The sequence below is a fragment of the Periophthalmus magnuspinnatus genome, chromosome 6 (assembly GCF_009829125.3).
Source record: "Periophthalmus magnuspinnatus isolate fPerMag1 chromosome 6, fPerMag1.2.pri, whole genome shotgun sequence".
Lineage (NCBI taxonomy): Eukaryota > Metazoa > Chordata > Actinopteri > Gobiiformes > Gobiidae > Periophthalmus > Periophthalmus magnuspinnatus.
This window is the reverse complement of record NC_047131.1, coordinates 2,024,565-2,039,477: the sequence shown is the minus strand read 5'-3', so window position 1 is coordinate 2,039,477 and position 14,913 is coordinate 2,024,565. Positions and strand designations below refer to the sequence as shown.

At 39.8% G+C, this 14,913-nt stretch overlaps 1 protein-coding gene across 2 annotated transcripts in view; it reads right to left on the bottom strand.

Annotated features, from left to right (window-relative positions):
* Positions 1-13,514, bottom strand: part of dapk2b (death-associated protein kinase 2b) — a 31,372-nt gene extending 17,858 nt beyond the window's left edge. The window contains exons 1-3 of one of the 2 annotated variants that reach the window (XM_033967796.2): positions 13,428-13,514; positions 11,900-12,029; positions 411-632 (exon numbers count right to left, since the gene is read on the bottom strand). In XM_033967796.2, the coding sequence (XP_033823687.1) occupies positions 411-632; positions 11,900-11,976 (299 nt within the window). In that variant the 5' untranslated portion in view covers positions 11,977-12,029; positions 13,428-13,514. The remainder of the gene's footprint in view (positions 1-410; positions 633-11,899; positions 12,030-13,427) is intronic. The other variant, XM_055222722.1, reaches the window with a different exon arrangement.
* Positions 13,515-14,913: the final 1,399 nt, after the last annotated feature.

Below are 14,913 nucleotides of genomic sequence, written 5' to 3'. Positions count from 1 at the left end.
AGGCTGTTGAAGGTAACGCCCCTTCCTTCCAGCACCAATGGTTTAGCAGGGAGCGGGTGCTTAGCAACGCTGTCAATCAAACCTGTTGCTAACGCTAATGGGAGCGGCTTCGCGGAAAGATGGCGCCTGATTTGTCTGTTATTAATGTTCATACCTTGATTTACAGACACAATAGTGAAATAAAACCCCCAGGATCATGTAAAGCAGGTTAATATGAACATTTAAGACCAAAATGACGAGTCTGACAGCAGCAGTTACAGAGAGAGGGGACACAGTTTTTCAATAGAATGTGAACTGGAGCCAGAGTCTACGGAGCCGAAAGTGCACCCATGATCACGCGGCGTCTACCAGGTTAGCTATGTCCATTTATGCATACAGTCTGTGGTCGTCACATAGAGACAGATGCTCACAGTTCCAGGATGAGTACGACTTCAGTCCGGCTCTCGTACACGTCGTGGACAGAGATGATGTTTGGATGCTGTAGTTCTTGGAGGATGGACACCTCCCTCTGTATCTCCTCAGCCTTGACCCCTCTGCGGCTCACTCGGCTCAGACACTTCTTTATGACCTTTGCCGCAAACTCCAATCCGGTGCTTTTCTCCCGGCAGAGCTTCACGAGGGCAAACTGACCACTACAGAACAAACAAAGACAGTATGTTATTTTTTACATTTATGATGTCGCAAATGTATCCAGATTAAACATAATATGGAAAGAGCAACAGTTGACCTGTCCTATGACACTTTGCAGCTGATCAACGTTACCTGGGGGTGTGATGCTAACTGTAGGCACTGCTCTGTCTGAAGCTCTGTTACTCAAGTTAGACTTTGATCTGAGCTTTATTTTAACACAATCTGACCAGAAATAGCTGATTTATCTAAACTACAACAGGTGAGTCCCTGTCAAATAACATTACAGTCACAAGCTAGCTAGCATTAGCCAACAGTTTTTCAGTGACTCACTCTCACCTAAATAGATTTAAAGTGAAACTGAAAAACTGTTGGCTAATGCTAGCTAGCTTGTGACTGTGATGTTATTTGAGAGGCACTCAGATTAAAGTCTAACTTGAGCAGCAGAGCTTCAGACAGAGCAGTGTTTCCAGTTAGCATCACACCCCTAGAGAATGTTGATGACATCAGCTGCAAAGTATCAATAGAACTACATGACAATATTAAAGGAACTGTTTTGTATTGAAACTGTCATTATGTTGTGTGAATGCAGAATTGAAATTAGTTTTGAGGATCAGGCCTTTTTGTCAGAGTTTGAAATTTGGACGTGTTTTAATTTATCACACTCCACACATTCGCTCAAGTGTCGTTGAAACTTTCGAGAGAGAAATTTGACTGTTTTTGCGTGAAATGGCACTAACAAAGTTTTGTTCAATTTCATAAAGTTACTGCTAAAGGTCCTGTATTACGCAGATGTGACTCTTATGAGCTCTCCTGGTCTCCATCTGAGAAAGAGCAAGAATAGAAGTCTTTAAAGGTCCTATGTTACACAAAACTGACTCCTGTGCGCTCCATGTTCTAATGCTGTTCCCTCCTCAAAAACAGACCTGGAGTTTTGTGTTTTGCTTTATTCAAACATGTTTGAGTAACACTATTATTAGTCTGTCTATCTCTAAATCTCAAAATGCTCTGTTCCACCTTGTGATGTCAGGAAGTGGTAGTTTTCATACATACCGTGAATGCTAATGCTAATGCTAGCTTGTGACTGTAATGTTATGTGATACTTGTTTAACTGCACAAAATGAGTTGACAAACAAGTTCTTTATGGTCATATTGTGTTAAAATAAAGCTATAACTTGAGTAACAGAGCTTCAGACAGAGCAGTGCCTACAGTTAGCATCACACCCCCAGGAAATGTTGATGACATCAGCTGCAAAGTATCAACAGGGAAATCCGGCCGTTGTTCCCATCTGGGAGTATGACGTCATCACATTGTAGAATCAGAAAACCACCAACACGAGGAAGGGATGTGTGATTGAAACAGACACGACCCCAAGAACACATTTAAAACACTAAAACAAACACAACATAAAGCTTCAGTACGGGGTTTACATACAGGTAATCCAAGCCCCATGATTTACACAATATATCTGATAAACATGATAGTTTCCAAAATGCTGCACAAGTAAAAGAAAATGAAAAACAACATGAAATAGTAAATAAAGATGAAATAAAAAACATTAAAATATGTAAAGCTATGGTTAAAATAATACAACAAATGAAATCGATAAAAAACACACAGCTCACACAGCACCTGGAGTTGTGTTTTGTTCCATTCACACGTTTAACACACAAACCCTGCATATTTAGGCTGAGTTCTTCTCTCAAACAGAAAACACTCTGTTCTACCTTGTGATGTCATCATGTGGTGATACAGGAAGTGCTCCACTGTGTTTTAAACTCCACACACCTTCACTAGAATCATTTGGATCATTTCAATCCTGGAATTGTCAATCTCTACTGAACTAAAGGTAAAAGAAGCCGTTAACTTGAAGACTACCACTTCATGACATCACAAGGTGGAACAGAGCATTTTGAGCTTTGGAGATGTAGACAGACTAATAATAAAGAGTTACTCAAACATGTGTGAATGAAACAAAACACAACTCCAGGTCTGTTTTTGAGGAGGTAATAGTTTTAGAACATAAAGTGTTAAGTGTTAAAATGACGTTAATACTTTGACAATGTTTAAATCCAGACTCAAAACACTTCTATTCAGCTGTGCATATGACTGAAAGGTCTCTATTCTGCACTCTTCTGTTTTAATGTTAATTTTATGATGATTTATGGTTTAATTTGTGTGATTTTAATGTATTTTTTATTCTGTAAAGCACTTTGAGTTACTGTGTATGAATTGTGCTATACACATAAAGTGTCATGCCTTGCCTTGCCTAAAGCTACAAGAGTCACTTTTGTGTGATATAGAACCTTTAATGTTTACAATATCCTTGCATCAACCCTTTAACACAAATTCTATATATTTCTTTGGCCAAGTTAAAAACAGGAAGTGTTTGTCTGAGGACACAAATGTGCTTTAAAGGAAGCAACGTGTCAGTGAACCGTGAAACACCGAAGACTTCCTGTTTTCAGAACTCAAAGGGTCAAAGCGCTTCTGCCTCTGCTGCCGGCCACAGCAACACGATAAACGATAATACTGAAACTCATTTATGCCACTGACATAAAAAAACAGATTTAAACCACAAAAAACTATCCTAAATCTACACTATTGTTAAAAAACTAAAAGCTGCAAGAAATAAACACCAGAATGAAACACTACTGATGCTTTGCTGTGGCATCATGTTGGGAGTGTTCTATATGTATGTCTATGGTGGAATGTTCAGCAGTTACCATGGTGACACAATGCACAGATTAGCAAACACAGACAAAAAAATTCTAACCCTGAAAATTCAAGAAAAACTCCAAAATGGATTTACAAATCACATTTTCAGGAGCCTGTGATCAGTCTCAGCGTTCATGGTCCTGTTTAGGAGTTTGATTTTACACAAAAAGGTCAGAGTGACTCACTGAAAAACTGTTGGCTAATGCTAATGCTAGTTAGCTTGCAACTGTAATGTTATTTTAGAAGGACTTGTTTAATAGCACAAATCAGCTCACTTTTTCTAGTTCAGATAAGTCAGTTTGCTATAGTCAGATTGTGTTAAAACAAAACTCTAAAGTCTAACTTGAGTAGCAGAGCATTAGACAGAGCAGTGCCTACAGTTAGTATAGCCCCTGTGCAGTTTAGCTTTTGTTTTATTTAGAGACAAATCTATCAGCAACAAATACAGTTTATTATCTGACAAAAGTCTGACCAAACCTGAGAAGCATTTTAGTCAGACTGACCACAACAACATTATGATGAGACCAGAGACAGAATGGAGGCTCTGACCCCCGTCTACCCCTCTGACCCCAGTCTGCACATGAGTACAGTATTTTTATTAATCTCGCTATAATAATACTTTCTAGAATCACATTTATGTTCTAAAACACTCCGCTTCCTCAGACAGATCAGAACTATTTCACTAATGAAAAAAATTAAAATGTTTTAAAATGATTTTGGTTTATTGTTTTGCTCTTACTTGTTTCATTCTGAGGTAAACGCTGCACACTCTCAGCCCCTGAGCGTTTTTATTTCAGTGTAGTTTGAGTTGATAAGGCTCTTCAAGCCTGAATTTTTTTGTTTCCACCAGTAGCTCAGTGTGCTGAATAAGTCTCTGCCATAAATGTTGCGTTTTTAATGTGTCTTTACTTCACCCACAGACTGTATAAAGAAGTGAACTAAGTGAGTGTGATGTCACCCACAACGTTCAGTTAAATGAAGCTCATCGAGGCTAAAGCAGTTATAGTGGCCAATTTGGAGCAGAGTTCCATATTTGAAATTTTGACCACGAGTATCCATAGCAACCAAAGAGCCAATCTGAAGCGGGGCTGTTGAAGGTAACACTCATTCCTCCCCACACCACTGGTTTAGCAGGGAGCGGGCGCTTATCAACACTGTCAAACAAGCCTGTTGCTAACGCTAGCAGGGAAAGAAGGCGCCTGATTTGTCTGTGATTAATGTTCATATCTTGATTTACAGACACAATAGTGAAATAAAAACCCCAGGATCATGTGGAGCAGGTTAATACAAACATTTAAGACCAAAATGACAAGTCTGACAGCAGCAGTTACAGAGAGAGAAAGTACTACATAGAAAGTACTACTGTAACAGTACTATAGTAAGAGTAATACAGTACGAGTACTACAGTAAGAGTACTACTGAAATAGTACAACTACCCTGAGGACATATTTAAAAGAGCTGCTGCAGATCTCTATCAGAAAGAGAGAACTGGAGACGAGCCCAGGTCCCTTTATCAGAGAACAAAACATCCAGCAAAAACGCCAGAGGAAAGGAAAGAGGGAGAGAGAGACAGAGGAGGGAAGGAGAGAAAGAGGCAGAGGCGGGAAGGGATGGAGGAGGGGAGGAGAGAGGAAGCGAAAGATGGAGGAAGAGAGGAGAGAGGGAGAGAGAGATAGAGGAAGGCAGGAGGGAAAGAGGGGGAAGGGAGTGATGGAGGGGGGGAAGGGAGGGAGGGAGGGGGGAGAGATGGAAGAGGGGAAGGAGAGATGGAGGAGGGGGAGGAAAAGGGAGGGAAGGAAGGGAGAGAGATGGAAGAGGGGAGGAGGGGAGAGATGGAGGACAGAGGGAGAGAAGGAGGGAAGGAGAGAGGGAGGGAGAGATGGAGGGGGAAGATATAGAGGGGAGGTAGAGGGGGGCATTCATGTGGTAGAGCTGCCCTTGGTTCTGTCTAAAGTGAGCGTTTCAGGCCATTATTGGAAAAAATTATCATCTTTTTTGGAATTCTGATAAAAATCAGAGCTGATATCTTTAAACATGTTATATTGGTCCTGTTTACAGAAATTTTACAGTATTTTCCAGACGATCAAAGTTGCTACACAAATCTTTTATTCAGCCCCTCCATACCTGGTGGTAAAGATCATTCAGCGATGACCTAAGTGAAGTGTCTTGCTCATGGGCACAACAGCATGCACAGGTTTAACCACTGAGCAGGTTTAACCACTGAGCTGCAGGTTAGTGGGCAAATGTTCTATTCACTGAGCCACTGGAACACTTCATGCAGCTAGTTTTCTTATTACCATCTGAAAAACTGTTGGCTAATGCTAGCTAGCTTGCGACTGTGATGTTATTTAAGAGGGACTTGTTTAACAGCACAAATCACCTCACCTGTTGTAGTTCAGCTAAGTCAGCTCTTTCTGGTCAGATTGTGTTAAAACAAAGCTCAGGTTAAAGTCTAACTTGAGTATCAGAGCTTCAGACAGAGAAGTGCTTACAGATAGCATCACACCCCCAGGTAACGTTGATGACATCAGCTGCAAAGTATCATTAAACTTGTGGATACACCGGCGCCCTCTGTCTGTGAGGGGGTCCTGAATCAAATTGGGAGTTCCATCTCTCCTCACACGTTCTGTCTCGAACAGCTGAAGATCATTAGGCACCATCACGTTTGAGCGACGTCGACATGTGGCGCCAGTCCAGCATTTAACCCCCGATCTTAAACGAACAACAATATCTAGGGGGCGGAGTCATCACTGCACAGGCCACTCCCAAAACACGCTTTTACTACAGCAATGTGTCACATGAATTTGTTAAGATTATGGTGTCTGTGTAGTCCCTCAGTCGTCCAGGTTGTCGTCTAGGGAGCAGTGGTGGAACGTAATGAAGTAAAGTAGTAAAGTACTGTACTTAAGTAAAAACTTGAGGTATCTGCAGTTTACTGAAGTACATTACACAGGCTGTACTCTTTACCTTTACTTCAATACATTTGAGAGCAGTATCTGTACTTTCTACTCCACTACATTTATGAACTGGACTGAAGTGTAGATTTTTCCACTTTTACTTGAGGTTTTTGTTTTTTTGCTTCAATATCTGTACTTTTACTTAAGTTACAAAATTGAGTACATCTTCCACTACTGATGGGGGTGCTATAGTCCCCTGTATTAGTGGGAAACAAAAATTTGGGAAAAAATACAAATACTACTGCCATTTTTAAAAATAATAAACAACATGTAAATAAAAACACATTCATATTTATAAACCCTTTTTGTACGTAGCGGGGGATAAGTACCGTACTTTACACCATCACAGGCCTCAGATGTATCACTTCTCTAGCATTCCAAATAAAAAAAAAACTCCCATCATCCATCAGGAATTTGTCATAAAATTAAAGTCAAAATTTGTTCACAGATTAATCACAATTTTTATCATGATTCAGAGATCAAATGGAATATTCCCATTTCCTCATCAACGACAACGACGACACTGTGAGGTCATCAGCGAATCTCGAGACCAAACCCCCGAGACCTGATTCCCAGATCATTTGGGACATTTAGACATCAGATTTAGAAGTGTTTTTAGCTTTGCTCAGGCGAAGTGAAGCTTCCTGTTCCTCCTACGGCTCGTCCCCTCTGCATTCCACACTGTTCTACTCTGATAATAACGAATTTGTTCTATGTCCTGGAACAAAACGATTACATCAGATTTCAGGCTTAAAGGGCCCATATTACCTTAAAGGGCCCATGTTACATTGTTTTCTGATCTGTTCTAATGTTGTTTCCTCACAAGCTCACAAGAGTCAGTTTGTGTAAAATGCGACCTTTAAAGATGCATTGCGTAATGTTTCTAATGGAGAGTTGGCCACCTGTTTGTCTCCAGGGAGATGTTAAAATGTTTAACTTCATAGGGACAAGCAGTTGGTGCCAAGTTACAGATCAGATGTGTAGAGAAGTCTGTCATAGTAAGAATGAATGCTTTAAATCAGTCCTATTGAGCTTGTGTCTCTATAGTTCTCATCTCTGACCCTGTAGATCATTATGTTATAATTTGCACATTTTAAATCGAAATATTCATCTAAAACAACTTAATAAAAGAAACAAGTGCACTGATGTCTGTGATAGAAAAAAGCATTGCCTACGTCGCTGTAAACGTCATTACAACAAAGAGTCGCCACCTCAGATACCAAAATGACAACGAGATGCTACTGAATCCTGAAAACGTTGGCTAATGCTAGCGAGCTACATGACTGTAATGTTATGTGAGAAACTTGTTTAACAGCACAAATCAGCTCAACTTTTAACCAAGTCAGATCTTTCTGGTTAAACTTTGACAAAATAAAGCTCAGATTAATGTCTAACTTGAGTAAAGAGCTTCAGACAGAGCAGTGCCCACAGTTAGCTTCACAGCCCAGAGAACGTTGATGACATCAGCTATAAAATATCAGTAGTTGTAGCAGAACGTCAGGACATGAGGCAGAGGTGAAAAGGAGTTTGTTTGTGGCAGAGTCCAGAGAAGTTACATAATGTCCCTTTAAAGAACCAGAAACAGTTCACCAACAATTATTTATGGTTACGCAACATGAGCATGTGAATGTGAACGCTACAGGGGGCGCTCTCTGCAAACAAGTGATCTGCAAATTAACCAAAGTAATGCAAAATTATAAGAGCTGGAGAAATATTACACTCAACCAGCCAGATGTTTGGAGACTTTTCCATTTCTGTTTCTTTTTTATTTCCAGGATTATTCACACTGTAGATTCTCACTGAAGCATCAAAACTACGACTGACACATGACACAGGAGAGGAGACATCAGACTTTTGACTGGTACTGGACATGTTTATTATGTTTAAGTTTTAACCATTACATCTTCATATTTATATTATAGTATGGGGTTATATATAGAGTGTATGTATGGGGTGTTATATCATCTTTGTTTCTCTGTTGTCTTTCACACGGACAGGCCGATGTGACCACAGCTGTGGTCAAACATGTTAGCAGAGTAAGTATGTGAGCATGACATTTACTCAGTCAACACGACGAGGGGAGAGCGACTTCCTGCTCACAAAACACAGACAACTGCTTTATGCTAACAGTTTGAGCAGGTGCCCTGTTAACACAGTCAGAGGGAAGTAGTAAAGTACAGATACATGAAAATACTACTTAAGTACATTTTACAGTGTGTACTTTTTACTTTTACTTCACTACATTTGAGAGCAGTATCTGTACTTTCTACTCCACTACATTTTTTAACTGGACTGAAAAGTAAAAGTACTTTTCATATGATTTGAGGGGTTATTTTTACCTTGTTCGTGGAAAAGTCCTGACTAAAGTTTGCGAGTTCAAGCTTCTACTTTGAGTAAAAATAAAAACACAAAATAAAACACAGAAGAGAAATTAAGAAATAAACTTATTGTTTATGTTGAACAAAATCTGTGTAATTTTGAATCAATATCTCTACATTTACACTTTAACAAATAAACAACATGTGTGTAATACTTTTACTTTTTACTCATATAGTACATTTTCAGGTACTTAAATACTTTTACTTAAGTAGATTTTTGTACCTCTGTATCTGTACTTTTTACTCAAGTAACAAAGAGAGAGAGAGAGAGATTGGAGGAGAGACAGGGAGAGGAGAAGGAGAGAGTGAGGGGGGGAGGAGGAAAGAGAAAGATGAAGGAAAGAGAGAGGGAGGAGAGAGAGAAGAGAGAGGGAGGAGAGAGAGAAGAGAGGGGGAGGAAAAGAGAGCATAGAGAGACAGGGAGGGAGGAGGAGAGAAGGAGAGGAGAAGAAGAGGGGGGAGAGAGTGTGTGAGAGAGAGAGTTTAGAGGAGAGAGAGAGGGAGATGAGAAGAAGGGGGGAGAGCGCGGAGAGAGGGAGAAGGAGAGAGAGAAGAGAGCGGGGGGAGGAGGAGAGAGAGAGAGCGAAGAGAGAGAGGGAGAGGCAGAGAGAGGGAGGAGGAGAGAGATAGAATAAATATAAGGGGTTAACGTTATAGGTGCTATCTCCCCATGAGGATGTTATGTTCCACAGTATGACATTACTATAAACGGATTGGAGATAGATATGTTTTAGGCGGCACCAACATACCAAGTTACAGGTCAGATCTATGGAGATCTACCCCCATGTACACGCCCACTGTGACGTACACACCCACTGTGACGTACGCACTTCCTTCTCCAGTTTTATTTCCTTAATTGGTGATACTCGTAGGATTCGGCAGCATCACGTTGTCATTTTGGTACAAAATGTGCTGCTCTAGTGTGATGTGCAGCTTTCCATAAGGGCATTGACAGCATCCGGCGCTTTGTTGTGACGTGTTACGTCAGAGAGTGTAGCATTTTTTTCATATCTTGAACACACAAACAGTTATTAATGTTTTGTTTCTGAGGAGAATTGAATGACCCAAACTCTGGGTTCACTGGGCCAATCCCTGTAATCCTCCTGCTCCACCGCAGACTTTCCCTCCTCCTCATGAGCTCGTTACTGCAGCTGCTCCTCTTGTCAACACAATATTAACGACTGTCTGGGTGTGTCCTCTATAGATACTGTAAAGTGACATCACTCAAGGGGTGTTCTACATGCATGTCAAAGGTGGAATGTTCAGGAGTTACTATGGTGACGCGACGCACACATTAGCAAACAGTGTCAGAAAAGATTTAACATAGATTTAAGATGTAAAAATTAAAAACATCACATTTTCAGGAGCCTGTGATAAGTCTGAGCGTTCATGGTCCTGTTTAGGAGTTTGATTTTACACAAACGGTGAGAGTGAAAAACTGTTGGCTAATGCTAGCTAGCTTGTGACTGTAATGTTATCAGTTCAGCAGTTGTAGTTCCAACTAAGTCAGCTCTTTCTGGTCAGATTGCATTGAAATCAAGCTAACATGAGTAACATATCTTGAGCAGTGCTTTCAGTTTCACAGCCCCAGGGAACATAGATGACATCAGCCACAAACATTCTGACCTCAGTCTAAAATCATGTAAATCAGTTAGCGGCCCCGTCACACCTATGTACTCCACACCTCAAGAGGGCAGACTGCCAAGTTCCTTTTGATGAGACAGTTATGAGCCAACACTTCCTCTGTTTCTCTGGACATCACCGCTCTAAAACACTTCAAGTTTAGTCGCTAAAGTCGCTAATGTTGTCAACTTGTTCTCAGGCCAGCTGGACCCACACTCACGAAGCGGAGTGTAGAAATAGGCCAGATCTGAACTCACTGCTCGATAAGCAAGCTTAGAATATTGGGGAGATAATGGTCTCAAAGTGGAGCAAAAACAGCAGATTAGCAGTAAAAATGGAACAAGTTTAAATTCTACTCTTTCAAAGTAATATTTCTACACACTAACCTTCCACCTGCACAATCCCATGGAAATAGAAAGAGATTTTACGCGATACTGTGGAAGATTACAGCCAAAGGAACAACATTTCCATGGCAACGAGTACCCAAATAATAGCCAGATGTGTGGAGATGCAAGCACACTCTTTCTATGTTTTTCAGTGCAATAAACCAACTGACACAATCATTTTATAAAACAAGCTTTTATTTTAGTTAATTTTAGGGTTAAAAATTATTGACTGTGGCTTTAAAGTTATTCAGATACTACCCCCTATAAACCAGAGTTATACATTTTTGCCAATATTGTCCACCTCAACACAGTTCTAGGGATCCAGGTTTTTCAGTTACAATACCAATGTCGACTATACGATCAACCGATACCAGAGCAGAGACTGAAAACAGCATTTATGTACTTCAAAACTGATCCAGACCTGTTATGTAGCTGTTATTTCTCTCTCAAGTAATGACATAACATCTGTGCGTAAATAAAAGTTTAAATATTATGAGACTTTCTGTTTAAATGTCCAACCAGGATATCGACTGAACCGATATATGAAAGCCAGTATTCGATCTAGTAAATGTTTGAGTATTGGCACCGATATCTGATACCAGTATTGGTGCGTCTCTACTATAGACTGTGTAAAGAAGTGGACTAAGTGAGTGTGACGTCACCCACAGCGTCCGGCTCCAGTCAAATGAAGCTCATCGAGGCTAGAGCAGGTATAGGGGACAATTGGAGACCAGTTCCATATTTGGAATTCCGACCACGGGTATCATAGCAACCAAAGAGCCAATCTGGAGCAAGCTATTGAAGGTAACGCCCCTTCCCGCCTGCACCGCTGGTTTAGCAGGGAGCGGGCGCTTAGCAACCCTGTCAATCAAACCTGTTGCTAACGCTAGCAGGAGTGACTTTGGGGAAAGAAGGCGCCCAATTTATCTGTTATTAATGTTCATATCTCAATTTACAGACACAATAGTGAAATAAAAACCCCAGGATCATGTAGAGCGGGTTAATACAAACATTTAAGACCAAAATGACGAGTCTGACAGCAGCAGTTACAGAGAGAGGACACAGTTTTCTAATGTAAAGAAATTTGGAGGCAGAGTCGATGGAGTCAGAAGCACACCCATGATCACTTCTTATTTAGAACACGGCGGCTAGCGGGTTAGCTATGTCTATTTACATATACAGTCTACGGTCTCAGTACTGCAGTCTTACCTTCCGAGCGCCTCTCCCATCTCGTAGAAATCCTCCACGTTTTGTTGCTTAAAAACAGCCATGCCTGACGTCCTCATTGATGTGGTTTTCCTCTGGAGATGACAGCGACTTCAATTTCTGTTTTGTTGACCTTGAAAAGCAGAAACACTCTAATAATCTGACGCCCCAGAGATACAAAATGTGTTATACAAGTTGGGACAAGCAGAAGGCATTCCAGCAGTAAAGACTTTCACCTCAGCTTTGAAAACACGTATTCACTGCAGGTTTACACGGAGCAGTAAAGGTCTCCAAACAAACAGGAGCCAAAAGGCGCTCAGTGTGGTGGAATTGTACAGCTCGGCTCAAAGATTAGAAATATGAGGTTGTTTTGGGTAAGTGGGCCACAGTCTGAACGCTTTGCTCCGATTGTGAAATGCCCAAACTGAAAAAATAAATACAAGTGATTCAGTGAGTAAGTGCGACGAAATGTGCTCCTCAGGCAAGTTTTGGGTTCAACATCTGTAGTATATGTTTCTGTAGTATTTTAAGAGTACTGTGTATTTAAAGAGTACTTATGTATGTGCGTTCTTAAACTTTCTGAGTATTTTATCAACAGGATAAGACCAGAAGTAAACAAGATACAAACAAGGATCTGTACTTTACTTAAGTACATTTTACAGTGTGTACTTTTTACTTTTACTTCAGAACATTTGAGAACAGTATCTGTACTTTCTACTCCACTACATTTCTGAACTGGACTGAAAAGTAAAAAGTAAGCTTCTGCTTTGAGCAAAACAAAAATAAATACACACAATTCATGAGAAAAATTAAGAAATTGATTCATATTGTTACTGTTGACCAAAATATGTGTAATTTTAAATCAATATCTCAACATTTACGCTTTAACAAATGAACAACACTTAAATACTTCTACTTTTTGCTCTTAAAGTACATTCTTAAACAGGTAAATACTTTTACTTAAGCAGATTTTTTTCATGTGATACTTTTACTTGAGTAACTTTTACCTCTGTATCTGTACTTTTACTTACGTAACAAAACTGAGTACTTGATCCACCGCTGCAAACAGGAACAACAAACAGCCCAGGTTACAAACCACAGGGCCACTCAAAACATGTGAAATGTCAGTTAAAATGACTAAAGATGCATCATGGACTGACAGTTGGTCCACCTCCTGCTTGATTCCATGGTGATGTTATGACTTGCCTGGAATGTTCCACAGTATGGCATTAAAACATGTTTTTAACATAGGCTGAGTTACAGGTCAGAATGCACGTCTTTCAGTGTTTTTTGTAATAAACTTGTAATTATGTAAATGCTACAAAGATATGTGGAACATTGCAGTCAAAGCTTTAATATCTCCATGGAAACAAGTAAGTGATACTCTCTACCAGAAAGTTACACACTGCACCTTTAAGCCTGTTATTTGGAGTGTGTTTGGCCCTGAGATTTTAACACTGAACAAACCACATAAACTTGTTGGCCAATTAAATATTAAAGCTTGTAAATTGATTTTAAATATAAACCTTACCTTTGTCCTCTCTTGTCTCTACCAGTACGTCTCTCTTGTCATGACTGCATCGTCCTGTTCACTGCTTCAGCCTCCTTCTCTCTGTGTGTCTTTTGTGGGTTGTGGTCCCGCCCCCTCATGGCTCTGTTATGACACTGCTCCTGTCATCACCGCATTGACAAACACGTCTGAGCGTTTCAGGAACTCCCGCTTCAACTTCATCATTTCAGATTCATTCGTGTAAAGGCGGTCATTGGGTTTCAGGTAGTGTCATTTTCTATAGAAACACAAGGTTGAACGGAGGTCAGGAAACAGGAATAAAAAATACTATTGTTAAAAGTGTAACTGTAACTTTTCTGGGGAAAGGTCCGCCACCTGCTCTTCTTCATGGAGACGCCATTGGGTTGCCTGGAATTTTCCACAATATGGCTTTAAAATGTTCTATGTCCATTGAGACAAGCAACAGGTCATAGACAGAATGCACGTTTTAACAGCAATAAAAATAATAAAATAATAATAAATGACAAAACATAAAACTTAGAAATAAAAAAAATACAAAAAATAATAAAATAAAATGTTTATAATAAAAATAAAACATACACAGACAGATAGACAGAAATAATGTCATACTGTGGAACATTCCAAGTAAAGCAGTATCTCCACCATAGTTACAAAGTGCACCTTCAGTGGGATTTCACTCATTGTTATTTTTGCTTGAATTAAATAGGACAATATATTGAACCTATGTAGTCCTTATGGGATTCAACAGGAAAGGGAAAAATAGCAGCGCTAAAATTGGCATTATGGGTATCGAGGAATCGTTTCAAACATCAGGATGTTTTAGATTTAGATTACAAAAAATATCCTTTACCCTTTACTTTGGCCCTGGATTGCACTGTTGTCATGTCTTGACCCTGATGCGAAACAACTGTGAAGTGAAAACCATTTCAGGGACTTCATCATGAAGCTCCGTGAGAGAAGAACAAGAGTTTGAGCTCCACAAAGCAAATGAAGGACACTGAGGATCTGAATATGACATATAACAAATATTTATTAGTTATTTCATTTTTGTTTACTACATAATTCCATATACCGGCTTCATATATTTGATGTCTTCTGTGTGCATTAAAAATATAGAAAGTTGTAAACAAACAGAAAACATATATAGAAAAAGAAGGTGTGACCATGTATTTGACTAGTTGTGAGAATATGCATTGTTATAATGGAAAAAGACATGTGAATTTTGATCCTTACCAAGAATTTGAATAATATTTATATTAATTAGCAAGTATCAGTGATAGACCACAACAGCAAGACAGATTTGGGACAGTGGTACCATTGGAAAAAATCAGTATCAGACCATCCCAGATAATTCTTATGACAAGAATCCAAGAATCTATGGGCGAATCTATGACCCACAGGCTGGCGGTGCGATTCCAGCTCCCACAGATGAATGCTGTCACCGTGTCATTTGTGTACACTGGTATATGATGGATGGCTCTGAGTG